Source organism: Acipenser ruthenus, chromosome 37 (genome assembly GCF_902713425.1).
Source record: "Acipenser ruthenus chromosome 37, fAciRut3.2 maternal haplotype, whole genome shotgun sequence".
Classification (NCBI taxonomy): Eukaryota; Metazoa; Chordata; class Actinopteri; order Acipenseriformes; family Acipenseridae; genus Acipenser; species Acipenser ruthenus.
The window spans coordinates 8,675,379-8,693,365 of NC_081225.1; the positions used below are offsets into that span (position 1 = coordinate 8,675,379).

Genomic DNA, 17,987 nt, shown 5'->3' on the forward strand with positions numbered 1-17,987 from the left:
TATAATCTTATCACTTTCTATGCTTACATTCGCTCCAATGATATAATACTCTTCAAAACAGAGTCTGTTATGCCTCATACAAAGGCCAGATGATAGCTCCTCAACCAAGCGCTACTTGGTACTGTTCTAAAATATATCTTAACTCATTTCTATTCTTGTTGTTGTTTAGAATCACTTTACATCAATTTTTGTTTCAGTCCTCACTTCCTGGTGGCTTTAAAGGCACCGCATGTGCCCTCAATACAGTGTCAAACAATCTCTCATATAGGCCTACCTCTTTTCCACTGTACAACCAATCCGGGCCGGGGCCACGCTGAGCCTGGTTGTGTTTCCACTGCAGAGCCCGAGTCGCATGTAGATGATATGGGATTAAGAGGCGCTGTGTTTGAGTCGAGAATGGCGGATCCATAGGTTATGGTTGTTTTTCATGGCGTTGACACGACGCAATGACAAAAATCATTAACCACCATCCCGGACCCTCCTCAGCTCCAAACCAGATTCAGATGGGTTGTGAGGTTTCACAGTTTGCTTTTCGCTGGGCTTGACAAATAGGTGTATTAGTACAGTAACCATTAAGAAGTCACCCTGTAACAGTCTGCTTCCAGTGCATGTAAGTAACACCACATTTGTTTTAAATGGTATTTCTTACATTCGTATGGATAACACTGATATTTCATCTTGCTTTTCAAGGTAATGCATTATTTGTTCAGTAAATTATTTTCTAATTTAAAAACCTTTTGTAAAAGTTTACTAATATCAGTGCAAATTGTTGTAAATCAAAGCGCAGAGAGAACTAGCGTAAAGCACAGTCTAGTAAAACTAAACCACAATACACTGCAACATGACTACACATTACTAGGTAGAGCTGTGCTTGTTAACCCACAGCAGCATTTGTTTGTGTGGTTGCTTCGTGCGCCCTACGGAACACAGTCAAACCCGCTGAGTCAGTCCTTGAATTGAGACACACACGAAGGCAGGGAGGCAGAACAGACACAGGCAGAAAATCAGAATGTTCCGCCTCCTTATTTACACACTCCAGCCACCAGGCTCCGATTCACACTGGGAAGTCTCAATCCCACAGTGACTGGCTGATGTCTGATCTTCTGCAGGGCTCCAGACCAGCCTTTTCCTGGGACTCAAGGCCAGAAATCCATTTGTTGCCACTATGAGCCAGTTTGTCCCTTAGAAAACTTCACCACAGTTAAAGCATAGGAAAAGCAATAAAGCATGGTAAAGTTGTAAAGACCAGCGAGATATGGTAAAACATATCAATTAACATGACAAACAAGGGTAAACTATAGTAAATGCATAGTATAACCATGGGAAAACTGCAAAAATACCACGCAGAAGTACTGTGGTGAACTTTTATAAAGGGTCCGTATCTAGAAATAAGCTACATCTGGTACAGTGTGATCTGGTTGCCACTAGACTATTGGAGTGAGTTTCAACCACAGCATGTAAAGTAATTAGGTAGCATATTTCTGTCTATAAAAGGCAGGTGAGTTCAAGGACAGGTGAGATCAAGTAGCTTGTTAGCCTTTGATCTTCAGAAAATGCATGTTTTATACCGGAACAGAAGTCTAAAAAAAAAAACGATTGAGTACATCTTCACAGAAATAGAAAGTGCAGCGGAGATTAATCTTCAAACAAATGTGGAGTGATGGAGAAAATGCTCCCTAATTTCCAACTTCATTCTACAATACGCAATTCCTGAATTCTGTGATTTTTCTTAAGCCTTTTGTGTGTGTGTGTGTTTTTAAATTCAGCTGTAATAAAGGATTACATTTATTTGCATAGACGTCACTGCTGATGGCATTGTTCAGGCAGGAAAGATGCTAAACCATTGTCACTTTCCACTCTGTAGTCATTATATATATACAGACGTGCTCAAATTTGTTGGTACCCCTCCACAAGAAACAAAGAATGCACAATTTTCTCTGAAATAGCTTGAAACTGACAAAAGTAATTGGCATGCACCATTGTTTATTCCGTATTTAATAGAAATCAGACTTTGCTTTTGATTTTTTATTCAACATAATATTGTAAATAAGAAAACAAATGAAAATGGCATTGACAAAAATGATGGGACCGCTAACCTAATATTTTGTTGCACAATCTTTAGAGGCAATCACTGCAATCAAACGTTTCCTGTAGCTCTCAGTGAGACTTCTGCACCTGTTAACAGGTAGTTTGGCCCACTCTTCCTGAGCAAACTGCTCCAGCTGTCTCAGGTTTGATGGGTGCCAAAATATAACCGAGCCTCCTCCATGTTTCACTATAGGTATGGTGTTCTTTTCTTTGAAAGATTCATTTTTTTGTCTGTGAACATAGAGCTGATGTGACTTGCCAAAAAGCTCCAGTTTTGACTCATCTGTCCAAAGGACATTCTCCCAGAAGGATTGTGGCTTGTCAATATGCATTTTAGCAAATTCCAGTCTGGCTTTTTTATGTTTTTCTGTCAAAAGTGGAGTCCTCCTGGGTCTTCTTCCATGGAGCCCACTTTTGCTCAAAAAGCGACGGATGGTGCGATCAGAAACTGACGTACCTTCACCTTGGAGTTCAGCTTGTAGCTCTTTGGCAGTTATCCTTGGTTCTTTTTCTACCATTTGCACTATCCTTCTGGTCACTCTGGGGACGATTTTCCTCTTGCGGCCGCACCCAGGGAGGTTGGCTACAGTTCCATGGACCTTAAACTTCTTAATAATATTTGCAACTGTTGTCACAGGAACATCAAGCTGCTTGGAGATGGTCTTGTAGCCTTTACCTTTACCATGCTTGTCTATTATTTTCTTTCTGATCTCCTCAGACAACTCTCTCCTTTGCTTTCTCTGGTCCATGTTCAGTGTGGTGCACACAATGTTACCAGACAGCACAGTGACTACTTTTCTCCATTTAAATAGGCTGAATGACTGATTACAAGATTGGAGACATGTGTGATACTAATTAAAGAAACTAATTAGTTTGAAATATCACTATAATCCAATTATTTATTATTTTTTCTAAGGGGTACCAACAAATGTGTCCAGGCCATTTTAGAATATCTTTGTAGAATAAGCAATAATTCATCTCTTTTCACAGCTTCTTTGCTTTATTCTATGACATACCAAAGGCATGCAAGTATACATGATAAAATAGCTTTTAATTTCATCACTTTTCAGGAGGAATGAAGCATTATTTCAATGAGCTGTAAGGGTACCAACAATTTTGAGCACGTTTGTGTGTGTGTGTGTATATATATATATATATATATATATATATATATATATATAATATGTGTATATAATATATATATATATATATATGTGTGATCTAAATGTTGACAGAAGAAAAATGATCTGTTGATGCAGTACTTCGTTTTCTTACTTGAGAAGAGTAAGCTGAAACTCATTGCTGTGCTTCTTGCTGCATATTGATTATAGCTTGGGTATAAATAGAAAGTGTTTCTCAAGGACGTATGTTATACAATACTACCTTTATGTGGTTTGTTGAATTCATGCATGCTTCGTGGTGGATAATGCCTGCGCAACACAGATTTTCTTTCTTCTCTTTCTGAAAGTGAAGTTGCGTTACCGACTTTATTAATATTTGTATGAGATAAAGTATCAAACACAAGGATTGCAATGTAATTATGGCGGGATTGGCAGGTTTTATCATTATAGCCGCAAAGGCATAATTATTATTATTATTATTATTATTATTATTATTATTATTATTATTATTATTATTATTATTATTATTATGTTACTTTTTAAAAACCACAATAAAGAAAATGTTATCCATGGGTAGATTCGTAACAGACTCTCACTGATCCGAACTCTGATATTGTCTGAATTGATCTGAACCATGCAATCACAAAACACACTGGTAGCAGCCCTCTCCCGAAGGATGTATTAGTATTCTCTTACAGTAGGTCTGGAGGAACACGTGGTTTAAAATGGAGAGCAGTCTCCTATCCCTGTCAATCTGCCTGCAGAGTCGGATGCTTCAAATTGGTCAGTCAGTTGTGACTGAGCTTAACATGTAAAACTACTGACAGTACCCCCGGGAGATCTGCCAACACCATGGGTAATGTGATTTGCAATCCAAACTGCCCCGTGCATTCCGGAAATGAAAACCTGATCTGTAGTTCGAGAGATCATCGGTTGTCATGGCAACAGCAGTAACGCGGCCAGCAGCCAATTCCCCTCAGACGCATTGGGATGAGAGCAGTCTGTGTCACAAATTGTGATTGCATTTCATTGTTCTAATGGGAGGCTGTATTTGCTAACCTCGCAATAGCTACGTGGTGTATTTTGGAATGCATGTTACAACCCATAAACACGTGCCTATTCTGGTTTAGAACATCAGTACTGTTATCAATTTGACTGACACCATAATAATACGATATGTGGCCTTTGTCAGTCAAACCCACCTGGACGTAATATTGGAAACACCTGCCATTTGTATTTGCTGCATACTTATCCATTTCTGTAAATAGACAATTGGTTGAATGCAAATGACATCCCTGATGCAATATATCAAAGCTGCAGCTCCCTGTTGCAAGTCAGTTTTTATCACAATAGCATGGCCGTAGATTTGCTTGACTTTCATTAAAGGCTGATACTAGGCACTTCCATGATTCCTAAAATTACTTGTTTGAAAGACAATAGATTGATTATTTTTCACTCATCATAAGTTAATTACTGTAGAACAGTTCCGTGTGTTGAAGTTAAAGGAATGCTTTGTACCCTCTGAATTTGTAACTGTTTATTACTTAGACAACGAGCAACCCCCACCCTTGCTTGAATTCTTCTTGCTTAATTCATGAGCTAAGAGTGGCTGTTTTTAAACCATGTTTATGCTGTCAGGCAAAAAGATATAACCTAGCTATTTAAAAGGTTTAGTGCCCCCAAAAAACCTTCTTGTCTATTTTGTGGGTTGATGGTTTTTTAAATGTTGTGGCTGCGCAGTTAGTTAGTTTATAGATTTGGAAATGTTTTTATTAATTTTTTTTCCTTTTAAAAAAAGGCAATTACTAAGCAATCGCTTTATGGCTGGAAAGTACTGTAGTTGATGAACTGCACGCAAAGATAAAATAACTTCGCAGCATTAATGATTAACAAGCTAATGTTGTTTTGAGGCGATACATTCTGTTTCTAAATCCAAAGGGTTTCTATACCTCTTGCTGGCTCTGCTGTCTTGGCAGCGCTTGGCTAAGCTCCCTCCTGTTTAATTCAGTCCTGCTGTTCTGTCTTTGTATACAGTACTGTGCATTTTGAGGCCCAGCGTTGCACAATAGTACGTCGCACTACATGAGTTATGAACCGTCAACAACTGCCTTACTGACATGTTAACAAATGCTGTGTGTTTTTTGTTAATGGTCAGAATGGTTAGTTAACGATTATGTAGCTTCAGATTTCAATATCTTTTTTTTTTTATCATCGCCTTGTCTTTATGATGCTTGTAATCATTCTAAATGCAATTACTCAGATACTGGCTTCTTTCAGCTATGTTCAGGAGTCGCTCTTTAGTTCTGGCTACACGCCATAGAAATCAGATCATCCCAAGTGACAGTTATTGGACAATCTGCAAAATAAAACGACTATGTAAGAACACTGTTTGAGTGATGCAAAAAAAAAACCAATAACATATGATTGTATGTACACGCCATGCATTTATGAGTTCTTAATTCAAGTTGCAAATTATGTCATTTTGATTCATGTCATGTTGATTCGAAATGTCATTTTAATAATTTAGGTCTGATTAATCATTGTCCAAAATGTTATTGAGGAAGGGGGGATACCCCGAACCCCACCCCCCTCTCTCCCACCCCCCACTGCTCACCCACAGTCTGGATCAGCTTTCCAGCTGATCGAACTTTGGACCTATAAGAAATATGTAACCTAGGCTAGATTAGCCAGAGGGTCTGTATTTTAAAGCACCAGTACCATCTATTCAACCCCAGTGTATTACCAGTAAAACTAAAAGAAACTTCCCACAGTCGCAGATCACTAGTTAGGGCTGGCTCTTAATTCTATAAGGACACTTTGGCTGATATCTGATACATAGTTAGTGAAGCAGTAAAGGTGATGTCTGAATATTGGTGACACGTGACTTTGAGTGTTTAAAGAAGTGCGTGGACCCCAACTCACCCCCGTTTTCCACCCTGTTCGTACATCTCTTAAGAATATTATTATTATTATTATTATTATTATTATTATTATTATTATTATTATTTATTTGGCAGACACCTTTATCCAACCGGGCAGTGAAGGGTTACAATGCAAGCTTAATATTTAAACACAGTGTTGTTTACAGCAAGTGCAATTAATGCTACTAAAATACAAGTTGAACTCGGATGCAACAAGTTAAGATTACAGGAAGTTATATCTACAATGACAAAGTAGTGCAATAGTGCATTAGCTGAGATCAGGTCGAGCAAGAGATCTGCATGTGCAGTCTAAAAATATCCTCTTCCATTTCAGAATCAAGTCACTTAACTTCATTGTCCAAAGAACTGCACATCCAGTGAGGATTCAAGAGACTGAGCTTTACTGAAATGATCTACCTTGCACTACCAGGTGTGTACAACGTGGAATCCATTATCCAGTAGCAGTGCGGTACTTGGGACGCAAATCCTGTTGCACACCAGTTTGAGCCTGTCCAGATTGGACTGTGATTTTAATTAGGCTCAACATATACAGCTGTGGCCAAAGGTTTTGCATCACCCTATAGAACTAATTTTCCTTCATAAAAGGAAATTAAACCTACTGGATAATGTTACGTTAACATATTAAATTACATACCACTTTGTAGTTTTTGAAAACATTTCCAGTTTCATGTAATATTTCGCTATGTTTTAAGGGTAAACAAGGAAGAAAACTAGGTTTGTTTGAAGCAGTTGTTAAATATGATCCATTCTCTTTTTCACTTGTCTTATAGAATAACTGGTGCGAGACATTAAGCGTACAGAAAATTGCTAGAAGTGAAATGATGCAAAAGGTAAGGTAACACAGAGCGGTGTTGTGGAGCGCTGTGACAACAGTTACCCACATTCATCGGTTGGGGGAAAAAGATGTCAAAGTTCAAAATGTTTGTTTTCCCGTGCAGCAGCAGCAGCAGCGCCGAACCTCCCCGGGGAGTGTGTGCTCCTCCCGGGGACCCAGTGTGCCGGGCTCCCCCTCAGCAACCATCGTGGTGAGAGCAGCCTTCTTCATTCACCCCTCCAGAGAGCTTCGTTTCCATCACACACAGTGCTCACAGCCACGGGGCGCAGCAGTCTGAACCATCCCAGTGTTTCACTTGAGTTCTGATTCTCTGGAGCACTTTACTTTGCAACACATTGCCGTCCTCATTTCATTGACATATCTAAAAGATCAGAATGCTATTAGGAAGAAGACTGAGTAAAATAATCCTATAGGGAGAGATTTTGTAGGAAATACATAATGTGGCCACTGGTCAACATAGTTTTCAAAATAGCTGTGTGTCATTGATCATGTTGTCATTTTCCATCTTTACATGGCAAGTTTACGCAATTAAAATCAACAATTGGCTGGTTTGACTTGTGGGTTCATTTTATCAACCTATACCTTTTGGGGATAAGCCACACCTGGATTTTATAGTATTTTACAGCATTGGGAATTATCCTGGATAGCATCGACCACCTTCCCTGGTTATCCCGGGATTACCCTTAAAAACAGGTGCGATCCTGGTGGATTGGCCAGTGCTGTAAAATTCTCAAATAAAATCCAGCCGTGGCGACAGGGTATAGATTGATCAAATCCACTCCTTCGCCTGCATTTACTATATTCAAATCTGCATTTCAATTCAAATCATCTATATTGTGTGTTTGGTATGTATAAGCAAAGTAACTGCTCTTTGTATTATTTTCCAGGCGAGAATGGATAACCAAGTGTTGGGGTACAAGGACTTGGCTGCCATCCCCAAAGACAAAGCGATATTAGACATCGAGCGCCCCGATTTAATGATCTACGAACCACATTTTAATTACTCAGACCACCCGAGAAGTAGAGAGGTTGGGCTCTTCCCTTAAATTTCATTGTAGCATTGTTTTAGTTACCAATATTTATTTATCTATGATCTATTATTATGGTCCCTTTAAAAAAAAAAAAAAACAGGTGTGTGATGTACTCTAAAAGCTGCTCAATCCGCTATACAATAGGGGTTACAATTACAATCACAGTATTTGTAAACTGCACATTGACGGTACAGTGTGGTTGAATAATATACCCCAGGTGTCTACTGTAGTATTATGCTATTGTAAGTAACTGGGGCTATTAGAAACAAATGCACATTGCATTCTTTACTTTGAAGGTATTTTGTTAAGGAGATTAAATGCACAAACTGTTGGCTCTGTCTAGTAATATAAATATACTGTCAGGTATATTTCAGGTTAATAATGGCTTGCTGATCGTTCTGCTAACATAATAGGCATGTTTTGAGCAAATGCACTGTGCTGTTTAATTAATAAAGTATGAGTCCTTCATCTTTTGCATACAGATTTTGTTTTATAATTAAACACTACTGAAAATAATCTTTCTTTCCCTCCTAGCGATCCATGTCTCCACGATCGATATCACCCCCACTTTCTCCAGAGGTAAGAAAAACAAGAGTGGGAGTGGATGAATTTTAGAGACTAATGAAACTTACGAAACTGCTAACATTTCATCAAGTTCCTATTTCACTAACTTATCAAGCCGTTTAGATCTTTGAAGAAATACAGTAGACCTTGGATGACCAATTGCTGTAATCAGTTTCTTAGTTTATTATATGATCAAGATTCATGCAACCTCATAAATCATCACCATGGTTGACTGTTGCAGACACTTTGAAGTTTACCAGCTTTTTCATATGTCCCTTTAATTTATAACACTTGCACAGAGACACTTTCTGCCCTTGCCATTGCGTACTATAGTAATAGTTAATATGGCGAATGGCTGCACCTGTATCCTTTTCTAGCTCTTATAGCGATCATAAACAAGTAAACGAGAAGATGACCTCTTTTTAGTTTTTAACGCTGATGTTTGCAGTCATTCTCGGAGTGGTGCGTCTTGCTCTACAAGGTGCTCACGGATGAATCTACGCTTCCAAAGAGTCTTTCTCTTCCTAGAATTTCACCTGCAAGGAGCCGGGCGAGTGGGGAGACCAGAGATCTCCAGGAAGCGTCTCCGTGGCTTCTGCAGCTCACAGCCGTCGCAGCTCCAGCGCAGCAGGGATGCAGCACTTTCACAGACCAGGTAGAGCATTCTCAGAGCTGCACCCCACCCCTGCCCACAAAATGAGCCCCACCTCCAGCTGTTTTAATTGTCTGTTGCTTCACTACTGGGTCCTCCCACCTCATCTGGACCGGGAGGAATGCACAACCCCTTCAATGACTTGCCTTTGAGGGAAAGCACCTGAAATACAATTTGATTCAATTATTCAATTATTATTTGTGTCACTTCCTTAGAATTTGGTGCACTTAAACTGGACTGACCCAGCTTCCTTTTTTTCTTCTCAGATAACGGTGCAAATATCTACAAGAAACCTCCAATCTACAAAAAAGGAGGTAACAGTATATTGCACATTTTTTCTCCATAACTTAAAACTTGGTACTGGTTTGAAATATCAGCTTAATGAATGTATTTTTTTTTTTTTTTGCTTACATATTATTATTATTATTTATTTTTTAGCAGACGCACTTATCCAGGGCGACTTACAATTCTTACAAGATATCACATTATTTTTACATACAATTACCCATTTATACAGTTGGGTTTTTATTGGAGCAATCTAGGTAAAGAACCTTGCTCAAGGGTACAGCAGCAGTGTCCCCCACCTGGAATTGAACCCACGACCCTCCGGTCAAGAGTCCAGAGCCCTAACCACTACTCCACACTGCTGCCCTAAATTATACTTGCTAACTAAATTATATTTATTTTTCTTGTATACAAACATGAAGGTTTTGGAAGTAAAAAGAAGTACTCGATATATTTTTTTAATTCACTTTCAATTTCTGATTGCTATCTGTACATGTTAAATGTCCCGTTTTAGATGGAAAGTGTGCGTGCATCGTTATAAAGTGAATTTGCAAAACAGAATTAAAAACTAGCCATGTTTCCGTAAATTAGCTGTGAAATAAATCTGCTTTTGTTTGGTTTGTGTGGCTGTGCTTTCAGAACCCTCCATGGCAGTCCCTCTCAGTAAACACATAGACGATATCATCATTGAATCATCCAAGTTCCCAGCCGCCCAGCCTCCTGACCCAAACAAGCCTTCCAAGATTGAGACAGACTACTGGCCCTGCCCTCCCTCCCTCGCAGCTGTGGGTAAGAAGAGCTAGATACAGTCATCTACTCTTCTGAAAAGGGAATCGATATGAAAAAATGCAAACGCCTACATAAAAGCTTTACCTAAAGCTGAGGGAGCACAAAGCTACTTTTTCAGACCTATTTTGAAGCTTTGCTGTATCAAACCTCAAGTCTCCCTCGTGTGCCATGCAGTGGCCTGAAACCTAGTCTCCTGAAACTTCATGTTCCCTCAGCTTTAGAATTTTGATCAACAGCTTTAAATCTGCAAAAGTAGCTGAATACCTGCAGTATATTTTGCCTTATAACTCCATATTAAAGCACCTGCTTTAAATGAATAAGAATCCTAATGCATTGCCAGGGTTTACTGAGAGATTGATTATCCAGGAAGTATACTGTAGCTTGGGATTGTCTTTTAAGCTGTTTGTCAAATCAGAAGTGAAATGTTCTTAGGTGGTGATATGTATGCTACTGGCATGTCTTGTTAACCATCATAATACTGCACTTGGGAATAAGCCCCTTTCTTTCTACAGAGACTGAGTGGAGGAAACGGGCGGCTACTAAAAAAACAGGTGAGGAAGAGGAAGAGGAGTATGATGACGGAGATCTGTCAGAGGAAGTGCAGCGACTTCAGAGACAAGAGCTCAGCAAGGTACACACGGAGCTGCCAGGCAGTGGCGCTGGAAGAGGGTTTATAGTGGGGGTGCCAAAAGCCCCAAGGTTTACAGCATGCTTACCATAAAACGCTTAGAGCAAGCAAATCGAAAGTAGAGTATGATGTTATGACCCACTTCAATTCTGCAATATAGAAGTGTTTACTTGTAAAAACAGGTTGAACAGCAGTATTTTAGTTACAGTAGGACAGTCAGAAGCTCCAAAGGCTATATATATATATTTTTCAGATCCAATCCAACCTGGGGAAATTGATCCTGAAGGAAGAAATTGAGAAATCGATACCCATTCGGCGGAAAACCCGCTCCCTGCCCGACAGGACCCAGTTGCATAGTGAGTGTTTGAAGTTTCTGTGGACTCCTGCACAATGTTCTTGTGTCTTTGTGAGTGTGCTGTTTGGACAGGAACACAAAACACGTTTCACGTCATTGGTCTGAAAACTGGAAAACAGATTGGCTAAAATAGTCCTCTGTATCTTTCCTGAGACATTGTCAACCAGACTCTAAAAGGAATAACCTTGTATTTTTATAAAGTAATGACAAGTTTCAATATATATATAGATACACTAATATATTTGTACAGGGTTACAAATTAATAATTTAAAAAAAAAAAAAAAAAGTTCTGTATGTAACAATATAAATAATCCACCCTGGTTAGTTGTAATAATGATATCAGAGTTTTAATAATTTAGTACTGTATTGCCATTATTTTCTATTGCGTTTTTAGATTGTGTTTATGACCACTTAGCACCACCTGCTGGAACATTTGTGTAGTGCAGGATTTGTTTTTCTTCAACAGAAACAAATGTGAATTTTAATACAGCAAAAGTTTAGCATCACCTAGAATTTCAGGATTGAGACATAATTAAAAAAAATAAACTTACATAAACATTATTTAGATATTTTATTTAACATCATGTAATCAAAGAAACTACAAATTATATTGCAGAAGTCTACCGGAAGCCATAATAGTAGTACAGTAGTATTTCATGTTAGATTTCAAAATTTCACATTTTTCAATTTTTGTCAGTTGGAAATATGTGGAAAACTGCGGTATGTAATTCAATATGTTAACGTAATATTATTCAGCAGCTTTCATTCGACTTTATGAAGCAAAATGTGTTAATTCTATAGGGTGATGCAAAACTTTTGTCCAGAGCTTGTCAATTTAGCCGTGCATAAATCCAGGTTAGTATTTTAGAATATACCTGCTATAGTTCACACACTCCAATTCCTGCCTTTTTTACACAGTTCACTCCTCAAGCACCTTCAAATCAGCCTCTCTCCCAGTCTGCAGCCGGAACAGCCTCTCCAGGGTATGCCAGTTATGACTTTTGAGTTGCATTATTAACAGATAACTAGTGGATGCATCCAGAGCACTAGAAGAGAACAGGCTTCTGAGTGGGGAAATCCATTAGAGGAGTTAAATCATGATACCGATGTGTTAAATGCTGCCAATGTTCTATTGTTTGCTGGGGGAGTAGCAAGGAGATGCATGTCATGTGTTTCTACTAATAATACTGGCATCAGCATAAGACGTGCACTTACCTCTCTTTAGCTGAACCGTATGGTTTGCAGTTTGCATCCAGCCCGTGCCTTTCCATTCAATGGGCTGAGATGCCAGTTCATCCAATTCCCATGTATTGTAATGCATTGCATGCCATGTATTGGTCACTGGTTGACAATCTTTTTGCCTGTACCTGTATCTGACACTGTCTGCCACCCCACCCCCCCAGCTCCAGTCTGCAGAGTTTTCATCACCAGAAAGTAATAACGGGGGACAAGGTATGGTAGCTGTTTGTTGATTCCTTGCTGTGGTTTACTGTACTGTCTGTACTGCTGTTTCTCAAGAGTCTTCTCATGAGTAAGGCTGTATTTTTTTTCACAGCTAGCTTGGATGTCACGATTTTCGTGAAATCATGTCTTTGCCGTGTAATATCAGTTGTTCCTCATTTCTGAAAGAATAGTGTACTTTTTTTTTTTTTTCGCTTAAAATAAATACAGCAAATGTTTGCCTGATTGACACACTGCTTGTTACTCTGCATTTAGGAACCTGGCAGCCAGTTTAGTTTGCTTCCGGTAAATGATTGAACACACTCCTACAGCTGCAACATTTCTTTAAAATGTCTTCATGCAATCAAAGATCGGAAATATTTCTGCTAAAGACCGCACTGGCCAGTACACGGAGAGAACATTTCACATGCCTGTTGTTATTTTTACATTTATTTATGTTTGCATTTAGTTTGATAAAGGTAAAAACAGAATGTTTTTAAAAGGTGGACATAAAAAAAGGAAATATTCTACAATGTAGCATTTCCTTTTTTTCAGGTAAGCATTTAAATATTTGGGAACATTTGTTGTATAATAACGCTAGAGAAAATGATCAATTTTGAACGTGAGAATGCTATTTTTACTGCTTTAATAAATATGTTTCATCGTGAAATATCTTGAAATACCTGTTTTATTAAAAACCGTGATATGCAGTGAAATAAGGCATTTTTTCACAGTGAAAAAAATACAGCCCAAGTTATGAGTTGTTTGCATATCGAACAAGGCAAGGCAATATTATACCATAGGAGACAGAGTGCCATATTTTCAAAGTATGTTTACTCTGATTTACTCCTTTCTTTTAAAGGAGAAATTTCCACATTAATGTTCTAAACCTTTAATTATATAGTTCCATTTTGTAAAATAAACAGGTGTCTTTCTTATTTGATTAAACAGAAGATCATTAAACATAATATAGCTACTTATTTTCATATTTAATTTGAGTGTCATCTATTTAAAATCACTATTTTATATGCAAATAAAATACATAGAATTACCTAAAATATATAATCTCTTTTATAATCTGTAACATAAAAATTGCTGTCGTTTACAAATTTGATGGAAAAGGCATAATTGTTTTTTCTTTTTTTGCATTTTTTTTTTTTTTTTTTTACATTTTTACAGGTCTTCAGGTAAGGCTGCCTTTATTTTATTATTTTTGTTTTTTTTACATAACATACTTTTAAATTATGAAGGTAAGAAATTCTTACTCCAAACTGTAGTACAGTTATACAGTAAGAGCCTAACAATCTGCATGGGCACTGACAGCTGTGGCAAAGGTTTTGCATCACCTAGAATTTTAGGATTGCGACATAATTTATATATATATATATAACATAATTTAGATCTTTTATTTAACATCATGTAATCAAAGTGGTATCGCAAAAGTCTACCGGAAGCCATAATAGTAGTGCAGTATTTCATGTTTGATTTCGAAATGTCACATTTTTCAATTCGTTTTTTCATTAAGTATATGGAAAACTACAAAGCGGTGTCAAATTCAATATGTTACATACCATTATTCAGCAGGTTTCATTTGGCTTTATGAAGCAACATTAGTTAATTATATAGGCTGATTCAAAACTTTTGGCTATAGCTGTACAACAGAACTACTGTGTGTTTTCATTACAGTAACTCAATGCATAACCCTGCCTCGTTATTTAAATGGGCCACACTGAGCATTGTGATTAACACATAAACAAGTTTTCTTAATTACCTGTTCGGCACTGCAATGTGAATCTGGTTGATGTGGCTTTCTGTTTAATGTTGTGTGTCTCTGTAGAATGGTGATGCACAAAGGGGAAGGATGGACAGAGGAAACTCACTGCCAAGTATGCTTGAACAGAAGGTACTGTTACTAAACCCAGAGCCTGAAATTTATTGACGATCTGAAGAAATTAAGATGGCATTCCAGTTTTGTCAATGCTGTCTTTGGTCAAATTGGCTGTAGCTAATGAAACACTTCCATAAACACGTTTTGAAAAGAGAAATATTTTATAATAATCCTGGATTTTCAGATCTCAGTTTTCTAAAGAAAGATGTCAGTGAGCAACTGGCCTCTGGAGGCCTGGAGCGCTACAGGTGTCTGCTCTGAGCTCACTGGGCGCCTGGCCAGCAGGGTTCGCTGTAGCGCGATGAGGAGAAACAGTTCCTGATGGTTTTACCTCCCTAACCCACGGGAGCGCCAGAGCCAATGCGACTCTCCTTTCAGAGTACCCAGCGAAGACCGGCGACTCCACACAGCCAGGACGCGAACCTGCGCTGTACGGCTCAACCTGCACACCACACCTGTGCTTTTACAGGTGAGCCACTCAGGGACCCTAAAGAAGGATATTTTGACATGCCAGGTAGGATTAATGGAATTATTTCATTAGCTAGAAACATTTTAAGGTCCCCCAGAGTTTCCTGAGATCGAAGTATCTTGTCCAGAAATCTCCCAGCTTTGCATGGGCATTGTCACAATTCAATGTGTCTCATTTTATTTTCACAAACCCACGAACACACTTGACACCATCAATACATCTTGCCTTAAGTCTTTTCAGTAAGTGGATAGTATTAATATGCATACCTTCAGCACTCCTTTAAATAAATCACAAACCACTTCTTTTTAATTAGGACTTATCCAATAATTGCACTGATAACTTCAGTTATTCTTGATAGAATTCAAATTGGTCTTGTTATCATTAAATCTTGAAAAAATAAAGAAATGTTCTGTAACTTTCCCGGATATGTAACGGTTGGTATTTCTGTCCTTTTTTCCAGATTTATCCTTATGAAATGTTAATTGTGACCCACAGAGGGCGTAGCAAACTCCCCGTGGGAGTCGACAGAACAAGACTCGAGGTAGGAGATCTGGACACTGGGTCGCTCTCACAGAAAACTTTACACTTGATAAATGTTTGAGTGTCTTACTTGAGATAAAACCGTCCGAAAGAAATCAGAGCTGACAGATTGGCTCCTGACTTCACAAGTGTTAAGAGCTGTAGTTGGGGTGTTTTTATGCAGAAAATACTGGACTTGGAGTGCATAGTTAATAACCGGTGTTCACACACTGCCACTCTGACCTTGAGCGAAATCATCTTGGATCTTACAGCACCCTGTTGTATATTTGTGATCATTTCTATTACACCAACATCCGAGTCTGCTGTGTATTATAACATGTTCTATCATTTTCTTTATTTCTTTTATATAGAGGCATCTGTCACCGGAGGACTTTGAGCACTTGTTTGGAATGGAGATCAAAGAATTTGACAGGCTATCGCTTTGGAAACGGAACGACTTGAAGAAAAAAGTGTCACTCTTTTAATCCAGAAAAAAATTTAAAAAAAATGTCTTCACAAAACAAATGTGAAGGACAGGAAATCTTTTTCTGGCCAGTTACTGTGCTATATCATACCATGTGATTTAATGAGTCCTGTCAATGAAATATTTATGTAGAAAAAGAAATGAAAGCAACCATAGACACAGACCTGCCCAGGGTCAAAGCCACTCTATATATTATATCTCTAACTGCAGCTATGAGTAGGAATGTACCAATAAAGGCCGTTTCCTGTTCCTGATGGAGCTTATTTCATGTTTGTTCAGTTTCGCCATCACAGGTGTAGCATTTCAGGCTGGGCGAACTTGCCCTGATTTACCCCTGTGACAGGGATGGCGGATGGTGACGTCAGAAATACAAAACAATAACCTGCACAGGGGCGGAGGGGGAGACCCCGTTCTAAAAATAAATAAACACATCAATGTACAGGGCACCTCGCCCTGTTACAACCCCACTTGCCCTTTTAAATTTCAATGGGATGTGTACAATACATGCAATTGGAAGAGAGTTAATATTTTTGTAACATGGTACACTGTAAGACCTTCACAAGGCTGCACTGTATAACCATGTGCACAGCAGACATAACATGCATATATTTATTTGTATTTTTTTTTGTTAAATGCATTGTCATCACATTGCGCTGGCTTGCTCCTCAGTAGTAAATAGTAAACCTGTTGGTGTATCATGTTCCTGATTGATTTAACATTTGAGAGTTTCTGGACCACAAACGTACCTACATCAATGTAGAATTTCCATATTCCTTGTTTCATTTTCATCCAGCTTTAAACACCAGGTGGCGATGCAACAATGCAGAGGAGCAAGCAGGCAAGCCAGGAAACAACAGCTTGTCGTGGGAAGGTAAACGTGAACTTGAACCTTGCAAAGCTACACTGCATAGCTGTTGGCAAGACCTGGTCCAGAATCTCTCTGTGGCTGTTCACAGCTTAATGCTTTATGCTGTCCACAGGTTACCAAGGCAACCCAAGTGTCAATCACATTTTGTTTTACAGCGTCATACTTAAAATGTGAAATAAAAAAACAGTGCTTAAAACAAATAATGGCCACCCTCATTGAAATAGACTGCACTGGGCTACAATCACTTTTCTTTTAAGAGTGTAACCTTTCAGCTTTCAAATCAAAGTACTGTGAGCCACAGCATCTGCTCCCCCTTTTGTTATTCTGAAGAACATTGCCTATTATTTTTCATCTATGGTGTTGTATTACTGCATACTGTTGGAAAACTCCTTAGGTGAAGAACAAAAAATGAACCAAAATGGATTTAAATAAAAAAAACCTGGTTATCGCTCCTTTAAGAGAATTCAGAAGGTACCACCCCAACTGGAAGAAGCACACTGAACCAATAAATAGCTGCTTTTTAAAGGGCGCCTGTTTTCAGAGCCGTGCGTTTTCCAAGTGGGAAAGGTTCAGTCTCTTTCCCAGCAGCCTCTCAGTGTTGATGGAGTGGGGGGTTTCTCCAAACTGCAGTCTTCACAGACCACTAGGCAGACTCAGAAGGTAACAGCTGGAACTGTTTTCATCAGGAGTGCAATCAAAATGATTTTGTCTGACGCTGCTGTTGTAAGGCACACTAGCTGTACTCCGTGCATTACACTGCAGTGCATGCCAGCCAAAACATCTCTGCAATAGCAAGCTTGTATCTGTTTTTTCTACAATGACAAATAATTTCAACAGCTTATTTCTGAAATGTGTGGAGTGAGATTGAAGACCTGTAGAAGTGTTTAGCGATTTGAAAGGTGAGAGTGGTTTTCTGGAGGGGAGCTACTGTAGTTTTAGAATGCTATTAGAAAATGAATTGGTTGGGTTGCTACTGCATGATACTGGTTTAGTATATTCCCAAATAAAGATTATGACACACACAAACCA

At 38.6% G+C, this 17,987-nt stretch overlaps 1 protein-coding gene across 1 annotated transcript in view; it reads left to right on the forward strand.

Moving 5' to 3' along the window:
* The window catches only part of LOC117397930 (dematin), a 30,198-nt gene extending 13,859 nt beyond the window's left edge, over window positions 1-16,339 (forward strand). Inside the window, exons 2-16 of the mRNA XM_059008554.1 lie at window positions 6,465-6,560; window positions 6,922-6,980; window positions 7,086-7,176; window positions 7,874-8,014; window positions 8,552-8,596; window positions 9,110-9,236; window positions 9,500-9,547; window positions 10,158-10,307; window positions 10,820-10,938; window positions 11,189-11,291; window positions 12,209-12,273; window positions 12,694-12,750; window positions 14,568-14,633; window positions 15,548-15,628; window positions 15,978-16,339. Coding sequence (XP_058864537.1) covers window positions 6,970-6,980; window positions 7,086-7,176; window positions 7,874-8,014; window positions 8,552-8,596; window positions 9,110-9,236; window positions 9,500-9,547; window positions 10,158-10,307; window positions 10,820-10,938; window positions 11,189-11,291; window positions 12,209-12,273; window positions 12,694-12,750; window positions 14,568-14,633; window positions 15,548-15,628; window positions 15,978-16,091 — 1,218 coding nt within the window. The 5' untranslated portion in view covers window positions 6,465-6,560; window positions 6,922-6,969 and the 3' untranslated portion in view covers window positions 16,092-16,339. The remainder of the gene's footprint in view (window positions 1-6,464; window positions 6,561-6,921; window positions 6,981-7,085; window positions 7,177-7,873; window positions 8,015-8,551; window positions 8,597-9,109; window positions 9,237-9,499; window positions 9,548-10,157; window positions 10,308-10,819; window positions 10,939-11,188; window positions 11,292-12,208; window positions 12,274-12,693; window positions 12,751-14,567; window positions 14,634-15,547; window positions 15,629-15,977) is intronic.
* The last annotated feature ends 1,648 nt before the right edge of the window (window positions 16,340-17,987 follow it).